Here is a 17,066-nt window from a genome sequence, read left to right as displayed (position 1 = left end):
GAATCGTTCGTCGATGTATACAGTGTGATGTTTACAATAGTTATTTTAATGTCTATTTTTAAACACTTGTTAGTCCTCGCATTCGAACAACCTTGTGTTATATGAGATGTACAATGTTATTATAATTTATTTCTGTATATAAATGCTATAGTAATCAATATTTGACATCGTTTGAGGCGATATCTCATTGGTAACTAATATAATAATTAGTTTATATATAGAATTAATTGACCTCGATTTACTAATCAATAACTATCAACAATAGCTTGCTTTATATAATCTAGAATCCTAAAATTGTAATATTAAACTGATGCCCATTCCATAAAATATATCTAAAGTTAGCCAGTGTAGAGAATTCCTGGTATCATCTTTTTATAATAATCTAAAATCTAAATATACGAATGTTCTTACCGGGTATGATTAATCGTGACTGGCTCAACGTGAATATAACACCAACACTTTGATCAAACGTAAAAGTATTTCGTATGTTTTTTCGAACAAAATATAAAAAAGGGGAAGTTCATAATTCATTCACGATATTATACTAATGTTAATGAGATTAATCACGGGGATATTTTTCTAATACATTGCCCATTGCTCTCCGAATTCAAACAAAGCTTCTATTAAAATCAACGTATCTCCCACAGCTCTAAACCAAAACGTTAATTGTGCTAAGAAATGTTACGTGCAAGTAGAAACTTTCTAAAATATACTTGCAGCGAAGTAATGGTGCCATTGTAAGCCATAATACGAAACTTGTTTCAATATCGTCTGTAGTACTTACTATTATGATTCTACGGTGATGGAAGAACATGGATATGATGAATCTATAAAACTTGCTCTTTAAGTTTTATTTCATACATATATTATTAATAAATTAACTGTAGGTGAAGTTTTCTTAGACATTGTATATACGAAATTAAATCATTCTTTGTGAAAAAAATTAACCGGAGAATGTTTCATACAATATGGTTCTATTAAAATTAATAGCTCCCTTTTGAATAATTCTTTTGACATTAGCTTGAACTTAATACAGTCGAGTCTCTGTGACTTAAGTCGCATCGTTTATTTTGTTTGGAGTCCTGAATACTATTATATTGGGGTCGTCGACCTCGGATCCAGTCCACCGTCTTATACCCGCCGGTTAACGTAACAACTGCTTTCTATACACACATAATATCAATAATACTTATGCTACAGTAGAAATAACTAGTAGTACTTGTAATAAATTGTACATTTATAAGCCACTGATTTTATTTTTTTACTTGAAATTGATTTTTTTTTAAATATTTACATTGCACATAAATGATCTTGATCTTTGAATACGATTATTAGTCCTGCTGTTGCTAAGACTAACTAAACATGGCGTTATGACTATAAATGCCCTTCAGCAATTTGTCGGTTGTTAACCAACAATTTGAGACAATCAAATCGTCTTACGTCCGATGCTAGTAACTGTGATATCATCTCATGAATGGACTATGATGTAATGTCTTATTGAAGCAAACAGGGACTTAGCAGCTGTCTTAAAATAGTTTTAAGATGGACATCACAACGATATATAAATTGTATCTTGATGAAACAGATAGGCAGTGTTTGTAATTTGACAGACTTTAAATATTCCAATTCAAATACTAATGAACAGAAAATTTATTAATGAAATACAGAGCACGATGATTTTGTTCTCAACAAGCTCATCCTGCAGTTCCGTTCGTTTGAAGATTCATTATCACTAAATGGAAGACAGTATATCCTTGTGAGGTCCTACCTAATTGATACCAAATATTGATAATCCTTTAACAAACATACAGATTTAGAGGTGTTAAAGCCTAGCTGTGGTCAGTTACTACAGCTTGAACATGGCAAGTGCCGTCCTCTCACAGAAGAACGGCGTAAAACAGCCGTTAAGGGCTGCGTTTCATTCGATGAGAAAGAGATCCGGTTGCTCTTTGCCTGTTCCCACCCTTACCTGCCATTTCCTTATTCCCACCCCTCCCTTTTCCTCAACATCCAAGGTTGGCAACGCATCCGCAACATAATAGATGTTGCAGATGTCCATGGGCGACGGTGACTACTGTAAACTGTACTCAAATTATAGGCCGCCTGCTCGTTTGCCACCTTTACCATAAATGAAAGATATATATTTTTTTAGAAATATGTATCGTTTGTTTACTCTTACGACGGTTTTAAATACTTTACTTTATGTATTTTTCTTAACTACTTTCAACGCTGAACAGTGTTTTTATATGCGTACATATTATGTTCTTCGTTATAGTTTGCGCTACATACTACCAGATCGTATTTCCTCTTTAAGAGGATTTAGGAAGCCTGAAAGGGCTTTGTGTAACGTTTGACCCTTTTTTCGTAGTAATTTGTTCATCCACTTGAATTGTTTTTGTTAATAAATATGTGGGGAAATTTCGAGCAAGCTTTGATGAGAATTTTTTTAACGATTATGGTAATTTATCATATAATTTTTTGTTCATTTATTATTATTTTGCTCATGAACATCTTGTTCTTGTGATATTCATTGAAAACCATTTTATTATACTGCATCGAGGTCGCAGTTTAAGTCAAAAATGCCTCGATTCGAACTCAACGACCCGTTGTTCAAGACCTTCCGAGAAAGCCAGTTCAGCTTGACCCATTTATTCATATTGTACATATTATAATAGATTTCTCTCACGTTTGCACACATCAGTTATTTATTGAAACAAGTCTGCATTCGTGATGCATACAACGTCTCTACATAACACATGCATAATAACCCACGAGGCCATATTGATAAATATTAACAGTCGACTTGCGGGACATAATATTATATTCTGTGACAACAATAAAATTCTCATTTTATAGCAATCTGTGTTAAATATTACACTATTGTTGTGACGTTTTCGTATTCTTCATTTTATTTTAATTTTATCAATATGCCAATAAAATATATTTTCCGATCGTAAATACGTAAAATTTACAAACGTTATAATTTAAGTGTTTATTAAATATGTAATAAAATAAATTTCCTATCAATTATACCGTATTTCTAATTCCAGTTTTTTCGGTCTAATATAACATCGTTAATAAAACACTTGTAAGGCTACTTATCTGTTACGAAGCCCTATAAGTTTGTCGCATCCGGCCAAGAGTTGAAGGTATTTGGGTATTTCGAAACCAAACTTAATTTCGGCTTCTTAAATCTAATTTAATTTATTAGCACTAAATGATAATAATATTGTATCATAACGAATACTTATCCGTATATCCTCTAAGTTCTACTTTGTAATGTAAACAGTATTGTTAAGAAATTGCTTCTTAGCTTCTGTAATTTTGTAGTAGTTATATTGACCTAAATAGTCGGATAGCGTCATCGTCGTACAGTCAGCCGTCAGGACGCTATTAAACAGGGCGTGGTTGTATCTTTGATGTTTGTGGACAATCTTAACAAGACTAAATTATTTACTATGAATTGAAATCATCGATATTGATTAAAAAATTCAGCACATCCGATTGAGATTGTTATAAGATTTTGCAAATATGTACCGTATTAAATTATAAAGTTAAATATAAAATAAATCTATGTAATTTTTTTCTTTTAATATGTAATTATTTTTAAGCGTTCGCAATGCAGCTTGTAAATGTTAAAACCGGTTGCTTTGCAAACACCGGCCTTCGTCTCTCTGCGGAGAGCCGACGCCCGATGACGTCACTGTGATTATGTCATGCCATTATCATCACGTCGCCAAATAAACCAGCAAAATGTTTCAGCCTTATGAGGTTCTGCATAGTGCTGTCTATATATTTTTACGTATACAAACCTAACTGCATCTCCAACATTCAAGTTTCATGCTACATAGATATTCTTGGAAGTGAAGATGGATTCGTTCCGCACGAATTGTCGTAGATCTATGAAGATCTCAGAACGGTTAATGTAGTATTATAGTGAATCATTGTCCTAAGATAACATTGAGATGAAAAATAAGTTCAGTTCGTGGATTGTTTCGTGAATTTTTTGCCTTCTATTGTGTAAGAAGAGAAGTAGGAAGAAGACGCTGCGCCATGTTCATTCATTGGCTAATTAGCTGTTGGCAAGTGGCAACTAATGAAATATATCCAGAGCAGAGTTCAGTGGCGACACCTACACACTATAATGACTTGTTCGGAAGAATTCACGTCGGTTATATTATTACAATGACATAACTATCATTAACTAATTGGTTTCACTTGGATAATCGATATTATGTTGCCTCGTATAGAATTAGCGTATCCGTTTGGCCTCGTTCTGAGATATCCCATGGACGGGAGCAACGTACCTACGCGAATTTAAAAATAAAAGCGCCGGGTTTATATTACTACAAAAATAATATTGTCCAATACCAACGAAATATGTCTTACATTTATATTAAAATTAAACCTAAAATACTGATGCCTCCATTCAACCATCATGTTCCAGGGAGATGGTTTTTTAACGGTACTCTAAACTGAATGTCGTTATTGTACTGAAGTAGAAATATACCGTAGTTTGATTTCATACGCTTGCTTAATCATTGATAACAGCTTGCGCTAGAAACCCAGATAGAAAATTCAATAAGTATCGATATGTTGCTGAATCATAACATCAGTACGTGAAGCAAAAACTTATAAATTCGAAGTCTTTATGAAGAATAAATACGAAAGGAACGAACGTATATATTGCACTTGAGATATTTATCTGTTGTCTAACCTTATCGTTTGATTGATATCTCGTATAAAGAATACCAAAAATATCAGTGATAGTTATTTAATTAACTCTGATAATTCTCTTCATGAGAACTGATCGTCTGTATTCGAATAGTTTCATTGTATTTTAGATATAATAATATGATGAGCTATTCACCAAGTAAGGTTCGGGCGCGGTCTATATTTGGGTTAATAGATCCGTCCATACCCTGCAACCAGCATAGGAAGTACCTGTTAGTCCGTCCGTTGTGATATAACCTCGGCCAGATTGTTCAGACCCTTGCCACATTATTCCCTTCCCTTGCTCTATTAGTATGAAAGATAACGCTATATAAACATTGCAAAGAAAATATTGTTGTCTTATTTGATCAACCGATATACGGAATTATATATTGATAAAGCAAGATAACCGTATAATATACTGAAAAATGATACGAATAATTGTATAAGGAATTTAATTTTTTATATATATTACTCAAAATAACTCAGATTCGTCTATGAATTTATACAAAGGTCTGTAAATCAAATTTTTACTGTAAGTAGTTTCTGTTGTTGTGAGTAATGATGTCACAACTAGCAACAGCATTGTTACAGTGTTACAGGCGTCTTTATTCATTAAATATATATGTATAAATATATACTATAAAATTAAATAGAAGTAACTACAAGACTGTTAGACGTACGACCTCTGGAATCCTTCAGTAATCCAAGTACATGTCATCCAACAAGTCTATATTTAGCGTCCTTTGATATCAATTATTTTCGTATCTTGTAATCGTGACATTTTTGTAATTTTGTAAAAGCAATTTCGTGCAGACATTACGGTCGTGGGTTGTATTTTTTTGTATAACCCAAAGCTGCTGCCAATGCTTGCGTTAAACTCTAGCAATTATTATTGTTCAGAAAATAAATTGCGTGCAGACTTTCGATTTTAAGGCCTTTTACAATACGCTAAGAGTTTCCTATCGTTTGTAAGGTAGATAGATTTACATATGTATATATTACAACAATAGCTCGTAAACATACCATGTGCATAACAGTGTTCTGTTTTCTCTTACCGTACGCTAGAATCGTTGATGGTCGATTACAAAAACAAATATAATACTGGTGTTAAAATGCAGAAGCGTTTAGGGTCTGGCCTGCTGTTAATAAGTAGGTTCTGGTTCCATAGAAACAGTTATTCGAAAATGTTAAATCATTTTGAACTCTATTCCGTCGCTGTAATGCAGGTGTTGTGTTTTGTGGGGCTACCCTCGATTAAAATCGCATTGCTTCCTGTGGTTTTGAATGAATGGGACGGTATGCACATAGTAATTGCGGTTCATTGTTTTTGTTTCGCTCTAGTAAATAATTAATTTATATTATACATTCTCACCTCTACATCATTTTAAGGATATTTGTGAAATATATTTTACCGGATGCTAAGTTTTTTTTCTGTCTGATGAATTATTAGGTGTCGATTTGTTGAATGAAAATGCACTAGCACATGAAGAGTGGGCGCCGGTACTCTATGAATAGATTTGACCTCATAAGTTATATTTGAATGCGGAAATCTTAATTCGTACGCAACTGATCGTAAGAACCTCCTTGTTCTTGATTAGAATATAATGCCGGTTAACTATACATTTTATCGGTTACTACACATCCCTACGACTGTACCGGTTGAAGGATTTCCGTTCTTACCGGAACGTTTCATTCAGCGAATATATTCGTAGCACGATATTATGCCATCTATAACAATATGATAAGGTTGAAATTTTTGTGACTTTGATGTTTTAGCTTCACTGATTTTCGATTAGTGACAGAATACGTCCCCCAAATGATACGGTGACATCTAGCCGCTCTCTAGACCTGATGGAAATGGGTTGGGAACGAAAATCTATGTCAATTGCTAGAGTAAATAAAAAAATTGAGCCATTATTTATTTAATAAACCGTATATATTTAAAATATTTTTCATGTATTCAGTGTATTAGACGTGATCCAAAGGTTTAGTAGGTTGCGTGTCTATCCTGATAAATAGCAGTTGGAATTACTCGAAACGGCCGTAGGCTGATGGGTATGTGTTGTGGCTTTTAATGGTAGTCTATGGTGTAGCGACGCCATGTCTGGCTCGCAGGTCGATGAACCTCTGTCTATTAGATGTGGCCGCTACAACCGGCGTTTGTTCTTAACAATAATAACAAATTATAAGAAATTTTGTTTCAAACTCAGCCTGTTCTGTTATGTTTTATTATTTAATCGTTTTTTTTTACTTAATACATTTAGAGTTACTAATTATTTATATTCTACGTTTCTGGCAACAAAAGCAAAACCTTTAAAAAGTAAATTGAAAATGCGTCATGATTTTTAATTCTGTGAAATATAGGTATGTCAATTTAAGTAATTGATATTGCAAGAATATTTTGACGAAAGCTTAATTTTATATTTAGTTTTTATACGTTACTGTTTTTAAAATACGATCTAAGTTTTCAATTACATATACATATACATATACATAAATATATATATATGCATAATCTATTCAAATTAAATATAATACAGTTTTTATTAATCAATCTATCTTACAATAGAATTTGGAAGTTTATATAAAGGTTTTGCTTTCATTGTCAGTTATGTAAAATCGTTTTATTTAACATAGTCTGATTCAAGCCGCGATTAATAATAACTACGGTTTCCAAATGATATTTACGTTTGTTTATTAAATTTATATATTTTAATGAAGTATTTAGTGGCTCTTTTGAAAACTTGGCTGACGTATATCTTATAAAAAACTTTCAATTTAAATATCTTGTAATATTTATAAATAAATAATGAATTGTAATGTTGGTTGTTAGTCATCAGAGTTTTAGCACTAAACTGAGTGAATAGTCTATTTTTAAACTTTACGTCATATGCATGATATATACTTTGAAACAATTAATACAAAAAAAAAACTTGAAAAATCAAGGAAAGACGTCTATTTTCATGTATATGTTAAAGATTCTCCCACGAGATATTCTAATAATTTTAATGACATTGTGTGAACGGTGACGAAAAAATATGTTTAAATGATTCAGACTATTGTTCATAATTTTTAAATAATTATAATTAACAAATACTCACGTATAAAAAACTTTAAGTACATAATATGAAAATATATAATGAAATGCCATCAAATATAACTATTTGAATAGTTTTATTCGACCTTCCTATATAAAGTTTGGCTATTGTAGGATAAGGTCATGCTCATGGGCGAGCGACCGACAAAGGTTTTGGGCGTGGCATGTCCCATATAAAAACTTGTCTGTGATGTCGATATACTAAGCTTTTAGGTTAAATGAACATGAAAAGGAAATGCGTCAAGACACTTGACATTTTCCTCTAAATCAAGGTTTTATTTGAGATTGCAAAAGGTTTTAAATATTAGTAAGTGCTAATTTAAATTTCCCTCTCTTCTGTACTCTCTCTATCTCTCGCTCTCCCTTCCTTCCTTTATATATTAACACATTAAAACAGAAGTAAATCAGCAATCGCAATTTGATACCGAATATTGAATTATATATTTTTAGTTTTTTATAGCTAATATTCGATGTCTCTTGACGGTACATTTGCAATGTTTTGTGTAAAATAATTCTTTATTATAATCATTACGTCATATATTTAATACTGGCCTCTAGGTCAAGGATATGACAGATAGAGAAAAAAAAAACAATAGTACTACAAATTATTGGTTTTCATCAATTCTTATGTATTGCGATATAATAAATAATATAAATGTGATTTTATTTTGTCACAATATTAAATATATATGCTTTGTTCATATGTCCGACTTGTCGCTAAAATGTATGGACATTTTTCTATAGCAATTTACAGACAAGACATATTTTGCACGCGAAAGACATAGCTTATTTTTATTACAAGTTGAATTTATTAGCCTTAGAAAAAAAGAATAATTATAAGTCTTAATTTGGTTTGAATGTAATCAAAAAATAATTATATACTAAATACGAATGTATGAATGTATGTGAGACCGTTGTTGTCTAAAGATATCACGTGCGAGATCTGGGAATTGAGGGTGTCTATTGAGGACAAGCAAGAGTTAGCAGACGTCGAGAATAATTAACGCATTCTGTTTAATTAATATACGACGAATGTTCTTCAGTTTGTCGTCTTTATAACACTATAACTAACAAAGACATTAACCTCGATGTATATTATTTCATTTTTATGTATTTCTGTATGGTTACCACAAGATTCCATCCTTACGTTACATACGAACTGATTTCCGGTACTCATTCAATGATCTAAGTGCACACTATAATATACAATTGTTTATAAGTGAAAACTAACAATGTTCCTTATGTCGTGAGACAGTATCGACTTTGAGTAAGCGCACTGACTGTAATATCTTAAATAATGGTAATAAATTTATGTGTAGCGTTTTGCTTATATCTTTGTGTTTATACACAAAAATTTTGGTTAAATTCTTCCATATACTCACGTCACGTACGTAATTATTATTTAAGTCTTAAATATATATGTGTTTATTAATCGATAGCAATATAGGTAAATGAAAATATAAGCATTGTAATTAATTGTCGAATGTATCCGTTATCTTATAGGCGTGTTTATTTATATTCTAAAAGTTGCATTTTATTCGTTACATTAAATGCAGTGATGTTTCTTTTTGATCAATCGTGTTGAGAGCACTCGTAAAATCTTATCTTATCGTGTTCGATGACGGCATCAAGAAATATTTTAATCATTTACTAAGAAGCCAACCGTATTTAATATAATTACGTCATAATTATATTTTATATAAAATTGAGTTGAGTGGTAGTTGGTATGTGTGTTGTTTTGTAAACTATATCGCTCCCTATGTTTTAACAGCGGCCGTGCGCTGTGTTTTGTTTAGTTTACGCGCTTTGCTTAATAAGTCCGGAATTGTTCAAGGTGAGGTCTATTTTGTAATGGTATTCTGTTGACGGTCAGTGAGTTAAACGAAACTGTATAGCTTTTAACATCAAGTATTTGTAGACGTTATCTGTTTAAACGTAACGGAAACTACCTGATGACGTAATAAAGTCATTATAATGGTGACTTTAACTTTTAGTCCATAGGAAAGTATTTTACTTATAAAAATGTATGGATGTTTCTATAAATTTGAAAAGTTTTATAACTTAGTTTCATAATTTCTTTTGTCTTCATCGAAGTTTACCTACATCTGTCGTTTCACGTATTTAAATTTAAAAAAAATCTTGTATTCAAAGTAAAATCACGATGTAATATATTCGTAAATAATATGTATATGTTTAGGACTATTGATCTGTAACATTATTCTTCTAATACTTACCTAAACTTTAAATTTATCCCAATATTTAAAAAAAGATAACTTTAACTAAACTAACAACCAGCCACACAGGAAATATATTTAATTCCATAAGCATTTAATTCTGAGTCTCAATTTAAGCCAGTCCTAATTCTTCAATAAAAAAATTTGCTTGAGCTTATAGCAACTCTATAAAAAAAAACCTTTGTTATGTATTTTCCATGGACAGTTAATTTCGGGCCTCGATTGATACTGATAATAATTCATTTATGAAACGAAAAAAAAAGAAGCCAGCTACATTCCTTCTAGAAGCCACACAAGTTACAAAAAATTGTCATGTTTGTCAAACTATGGTATTCGGGTATAGTAAACTATTTACATATAATATCCTAAGACCATAGTTGTTTATTTACGTTCGTAATATCTCCGTTCTGATTGTTTTTTTTTGTTTTTGTTTAGATCTAGTTGCGTGGCGCGGTGAGATCCTGCCGTGATGACGACCGACATCACGGTGTCCCGCTGGGACCCGTCCGTCCGCAGCGGACAGGAGATCATAGACGAGTACGATGGCGGCAATTCCTCATCAAGGCTATTCGAACGATCGCGTATTAAAGCGCTCGCAGGTATGGTCAACCCATAACATCATAACACCCATAATACCTACCACCTGTAACAGTTGAGAACACCTGTAACTGCCAGCTGTATGAAACAATTCGCTATTTATGTTTTAATATTGTTCAAAAAATATTAGTTATAAATTCCGTTTGTGCTATCAACTTATATACATAAATAACTTGTTAGTAGAATTGTGAAGGGATGAAATTTAGTTAGTCATTTCATGTTCCTGCGTCACAGAAGAAGTAACATGCTTACCCCTTTGTTAGTGTTTCTTGGGGTTGGATCGAACGCTAGTATTAAGAGCTTTGATATAAAATTTGAATTTGTTTATGATATTATGAGATTTCGATAAAACATTTTTCCTAATGCTAGAAGAAAAACTTATCTCTATTTCACATTTCGTAAAACATTATATTTAATTTTATATGCACCGCAGTTACGAATTCCTTATCCTACTTATGGAGCAATCCTCACAAATCCACGTCAAGTGCCATGTCTATCGTATACGGTTGCTGGACTTGTTAAGATGTAGACATATCTATAGTATGTCGATTGGATAATGATGTATTGTGTCCTGTCTAGACATGTTGAAACGCTTCACTTGGCTGGAGTACGCTAAAATTCCGTGTAGGCCTCGTTGGTGTAAAAACCTATGTTCATCATAGCGTCAAGGATAATTTCAAAATATTAATTTAATAGCTTTGATAACTGATTTGAAGTAAATATATTTTTATGAATATGAATAGGAAGAAGTGCTTCCTTCAAAATATTTTTTATTTATTTCAAATACTATTTACAAGTATAGTATGATTTCTCTAAAAGGACAATTTCTTATACATTTGTATGTGTACGTTGTTATTTAATCAGTTATCATAAGAGCCATCGCAGATAACAGAGCCGTAAACTTTGTACGGCGAATGATAATACAATTGTAGGTTAATTGATTGTAACGAATTTTTTTTGCTGTATTAGAATTTATATTGATTCACTGTTTTATTTTATGACCTATTAACATACAAGCTGTGGCATAAATATATAGTAAGACATATATATATATAATTTATTTCGAGCTTATCATGGCCTCACAACCGCTAATTTCCGTTTTCCCATATACTACAGGGCAAGCAAACAATTTGCTCGGTCGTTTATAAAAATCCAGTTACAGTACAGTTACATATACTAGTGCTTATCAGTTCCGATTTAAGAGTTATCTGATAGTGCGTGAGCGTTCGAGCTCCGTAACTTGCTAGAACGCTTGAGTATGTCTCAAAATGTTTATTCCCCAACGTAAATAGTTATGGCTTCGATAATATCCTTTGATGTACGGAATGAGGAAACAAATTGTTTATTATAAGTTCATTAAACCGAATGCTGTCGACATCTGGGGCGTGCGTATCGAATATCCTTGTCCAGTGAGCAGTGAGAAGTTGATTTTTGTCGCTCTGATTCTTCACCGATGTCTCGTCTACCGGCTCAGTCAGTCCCAGCCGGTGTCATGACATCGTCGGACTGCTACGACCTCATCAAACGTGGTGTTGACATCGAAGTGCCCGGTCTTGAACTCTACTATGATAAAGTTGTTTGTGAACTAAGAGGTAATATCTGTGATCGTGGTGTTGGCGTTGTAGTTACGGTTTATTGGAATCTTTGCTTATGAAATTTGTTACAATTTCGAAGGAAGTGATTTTAACGTGGAATGCTGTTTGTTTCAAAAATTGGTTTAAACGTCCAAGAAGAAAGTGTTCTTGTCTCTTTATTTTTTACTTCTGATCAACAATCACAAGTTTTGGGTATGAATGACATAAAAATGAGTTCTTCTGCTTCAGACAGCTATAGTCTTTCCTTAAGGCTTATGTACTATTTTAGTCTTAAGAAATTCAAGTGAACCCAACTCTTATTGCTCCAGATATGTTCAAAATAATTGTGCATTTCTGCATGACATCGATTTCCGCTCTGCAGAATACTGCAATATGATCTGTATCTTGAGTTACCAGTATTAATTTCTATTATTACTAAAGGTAAGGAGTCGTGAAGATAGTGATGTCCTCCACTATGGACGTACGAAGACAGCCTCGTCCTAGGAGACGACCACACTGGCGGTTAATGTGTTAAAGATCAATGATTACTCTATAGCCTCAATTTAAAACTTTTTCTATTCGATTTTTCACGCTCCATTGAGCGTCGTGATTATATTTAGAACGATCTTTATCTGTATTGCGATTTATGATTGATAATTGATTGCAGACGAACGAGAAAGTGTACAGAAGAAGACCTTTCAGAAATGGGTGAATTCTCACCTGGTGCGTGTGGGATGTCGCATCAATGACCTGAATGTGGATATGAGGGATGGGAAAATGCTCATCAAACTGCTGGAAGTGCTGTCCGGGGAGAGATTGGTAGGTTATATCTTAGACGCTGAAAGATTTTCATAATATCAGATCAATCCTCACTTTTATTTCCTTAATTCCAGCCTCGCCCAACAAAAGGCAAGATGCGAATCCATTGCCTTGAGAACGTCGATAAAGCTTTGCAGTTCCTGCGTGAACAGAGAGTCCACCTCGAGAACATGGGCTCCCATGACATCGTCGACGGGAACGCCAGGCTCAACCTGGGTCTTATATGGACCATCATATTGAGATTCCAGGTTTGTCTCTAATAATACCATTCAAATCAAATATTTCATAACCATACATTTTTGTTGAGGTAAATACTATGATATCATTGATTGAATCTTTCAGATCCAAGATATTACCATCGAGGAAACAGACAACAAGGAGACCAAATCGGCAAAGGACGCGCTGCTGCTGTGGTGTCAGATGAAGACGGCTGGCTACAACAACGTGAACGTACGCAACTTCACCACGTCCTGGCGCGACGGACTCGCCTTCAACGCCATCATACACAAACACAGACCCGAGCTGATACAATTCGAGAAGCTGCACAGGAGCAATCACATACACAACTTGAACAACGCCTTCAACGTCGCCGAGGAAAAACTCGGACTGACCAAGCTTTTGGATGCCGAAGGTAAATATGACACTTAGAACAGTATTGACTTATATATTATACACTATTATACTGTATTTGTAGTAAATTATAATGACATATACATCGCGTTGCCACCTATGCGTGACCACACAGAACATTTTCACGCTCTATATATATCACTGATTATTATGTCTGGGCTAATTCTACTTAACGTGGTTAGTGAGAAAAATTCCGTAGAACAAAACATAATTAACATTATACAACTATAATAATATCAAAAATTACTTTTCTTGTACAGTACAAGGTTTTTTTAATTTTCGAGTTGCGAACCGACACATATTTTTTTTTGTATTTTGTTTTCGTTTATGTACCTGTGAGTAATTAATATTATTTAATACAGATATCGCGGTAGAGCATCCCGATGAGAGGTCTATCATAACGTACGTGGTGACGTACTACCACTACTTCAGTAAGCTGAAACAGGAGACGGTGCAAGGGAAGCGTATCGGAAAGGTGGTGGGGATAGCCATGGAGAATGAGAAGATGGTGCAAGAATATGAATCCCTGACTAGGTCGGTACAGTCACACATCCCTTATATATAAAAATCATAATCTGTAAGACCAGTTTTCAATTTTATTGCGTAAGTTTTATATCTTAAATATCTCTTTAATGTTAAAAAAAATATATAAAATAAAGATTTCTTAAAGCGTTACTCAGTGATGTGTGGGTACTTGTACCTCCGAAAACATTGTTAGCATGACAATCAACGGGGACGAAGATACAGATACTAGGTAGCGTTAAAGTCGGTAGTATATTAAGATATGACTCAAAAGAAACGATAGAGATATTTGATCAATATATACATATAGCGTAAGAGTGTTTATTATACGGATAACTAAAAGTTTGAAATATATTATGAATGAATAATTTGTTTTAGTGATCTCCTCCAATGGATCGAGCGCACAATCGAAGCTCTGGGTGACAGGACATTCGCCAACTCCCTGGAGGGAGTCCGCCAACAGCTCATACAGTTCGCCAACTACCGTACTGTTGAAAAACCACCTAAGTATGTGTATACAACATTAACTTAACAATTTTCTAGTAGTTATGTACAAAAAAGATTAAATTTCAATCTATTTGATGTGTTAAGACTGATTGGATTAAAATTATACTTTCGATGTGTGTAATACATGTAGGTAATAAATTTAAAGTAATCGATAATAATTAAGGACCGGCTCGATCACACGATTTTGATGAAACGGTTGGATTAATTTTGATGATACTTTCACTGTCAGTTTACTGATGCAATGAGGAGAAACTGTTTTATATTTTTTATTCATATTCATTGTTTTCAGTTCATTAATAAATCGTCTATGCTTAATCGCTGTATGTAATAGAAACGTTTGTTTCATCCTCCAGGTTCGTGGAGAAGGGTAACTTGGAGGTGTTGTTATTCACGCTCCAGTCTCGCATGCGGGCTGCCAACCAGAAGCCTTACACTCCTCGCGAGGGGAGAATGATCCACGACATCAACAGGGCCTGGGAGCGACTGGAGAAGGCTGAACACGAACGAGAGCTGGCGCTCCGCGAGGAGCTCATACGACAGGAGAAGCTGGAACAACTGGCCGCCAGGTAGAGACGTGTCCTATTATAAAACTATTTAGAAAAATATATTAGACGAATCTTTGCTATAGGTTGTATGAGAACAAATAGGAATAATAGATTGTATTGTGAAGTCATGTGACACAGGCGATAGATGTCGCTGATGGTTGGTTAACATATCTCATGTATTTCTCTTAGAATACAACAAGGAAAAAAATTAGGCCATACCGTCATAATAACTATAGGCGTTTGAACGCTATTCACATTAATACATTATATAATTATGGATGAAACACTCTGCTAGTGGTTCAGGCTGAGGGTGAAGAAACAGCCACAAAGAAGAAGCCGTGAAATATCTCCCTTTAAAGTAGTCTGGTGGAAATCATGTCTCCGTTGCAAAGCCTTTGTCCTTTAACCAGTGTTTAGTGTTCAGCAAATTATATAATAATAATAATATTGTCCATAGATTCAATCGTAAGGCTCAAATGCGTGAGACGTGGCTGTCTGAGAACCAACGTCTGGTGAGCCAGGATAACTTCGGCTTCGATCTAGCGGCGGTGGAGGCGGCCGCCAAGAAACATGAAGCCATAGAGACAGACATCTTCGCTTACGAGGAGAGAGTCCAGGCTGTAGTGGCTGTGTGCTCTGAACTGCAGGCTGAAAGGTATGATGTATATTTTTTATATGATCGTTGTTATTATATATTATAAATAATAATAAAAATATATTAAAAAAAAAATAATTTTGTTGGTAGATATAAGAATATAAATATAAATTTTATAGGACATGTTTCATGTGTCATATAATATTTAGGTGCTATGTATACTTAATACCAATTGACAATTTATTTTAACTGATTGGATGTAATTTTATAAATATAAATTGAGCTTCCATATTGAAAAAAATTAACTGGTAATGTAATTTGAGAAAAATTTTAGTTGTAAATTTTTTTTCATCTAAAATCTTATAGAATAATTATTATATGCATACATACAATGAATGAGTTAATACTGCTTACTAATATGTTTGGCGAAATGATTTAAATATAGTTTTAAATTAAAGATAAAAAAATATATGTCAGTTTCAATGGATGCCCTCAGATATCATGATATGGAACGTGTCTGCGCGCGTCGTGATAACGTCCTTCGTCTGTGGGCCTACCTGCTGGAACTGCTGCGGGCGAGGCGCGCCAGACTCGAGCTGTCACTCCAGCTGCAACAGAACTTCCAGGTATAAACTAAAACAAACTGTAAGCTAAAGAATTTTGATGTACTATGTGTAAAGTTTTGCATTGTCTGTGTTATTATATCATGAAGTATGTACTTTGATAAATTACTGGAGCAGTAAAATTATTGAGTATTAAATATAAGTTGTTAATTTAAACAGCTTTATAAGAAATTTCTAGAACACTACTGTCACTAGGTTGATTGTTTCATACTACAGCTATACTCTTTAAACGCTTAAATTTTTTAATAAGCATGTGCATTACACTAGATGTGATAGTTCTTATGATCAATTACATGATTTTATGTACATAGTTTGTTCATAACGCCATTATTCAATTATCCTCTGTGTGTGCAGGAGATGCTATACATCCTGGACTCCATGGAAGAGATCAAGATGCGTCTGTTGACCGACGACTACGGCAAACATCTCATGGGAGTAGAGGACTTGTTGCAGAAACACGCCCTGGTCGAGGCAGACATCAACGTACTAGGGGAACGAGTCAAGGTAACATTATACGCATTTATAACAACATCGTCATCAGCCTATCGGAGCCCACTGCTGAGGATAAGCCACTTGTGACATAGAGAATGTTAGAGCATTAATCGCC

The 17,066-nt window shown here is 33.7% G+C and overlaps 1 protein-coding gene across 5 annotated transcripts in view; it reads left to right on the top strand.

Annotated features, from left to right (window-relative positions):
• Nucleotides 1–17,066, top strand: part of LOC116770794 (spectrin beta chain) — a 40,239-nt gene that overhangs the window by 5,344 nt on the left and 17,829 nt on the right. For 4 of the 5 annotated variants that reach the window (XM_061520888.1, XM_061520890.1, XM_061520891.1 and 1 more), the window contains exons 2-11: nt 10,483–10,646; nt 12,886–13,037; nt 13,112–13,285; nt 13,380–13,668; nt 14,030–14,201; nt 14,568–14,696; nt 15,050–15,262; nt 15,699–15,896; nt 16,333–16,462; nt 16,814–16,963. In XM_061520888.1, coding sequence (XP_061376872.1) covers nt 10,517–10,646; nt 12,886–13,037; nt 13,112–13,285; nt 13,380–13,668; nt 14,030–14,201; nt 14,568–14,696; nt 15,050–15,262; nt 15,699–15,896; nt 16,333–16,462; nt 16,814–16,963 — 1,737 coding nt within the window. In that variant the 5' untranslated portion in view covers nt 10,483–10,516. Of the gene's footprint in view, nt 1–10,482; nt 10,647–12,082; nt 12,237–12,885; nt 13,038–13,111; nt 13,286–13,379; nt 13,669–14,029; nt 14,202–14,567; nt 14,697–15,049; nt 15,263–15,698; nt 15,897–16,332; nt 16,463–16,813; nt 16,964–17,066 lie in introns of those variants that run through there. The other variant, XM_061520887.1, reaches the window with a different exon arrangement.

This window comes from Danaus plexippus, chromosome 7, assembly GCF_018135715.1.
Source record: "Danaus plexippus chromosome 7, MEX_DaPlex, whole genome shotgun sequence".
Lineage (NCBI taxonomy): Eukaryota > Metazoa > Arthropoda > Insecta > Lepidoptera > Nymphalidae > Danaus > Danaus plexippus.
This window is presented reverse-complemented; position numbering and strand designations above follow the sequence as displayed.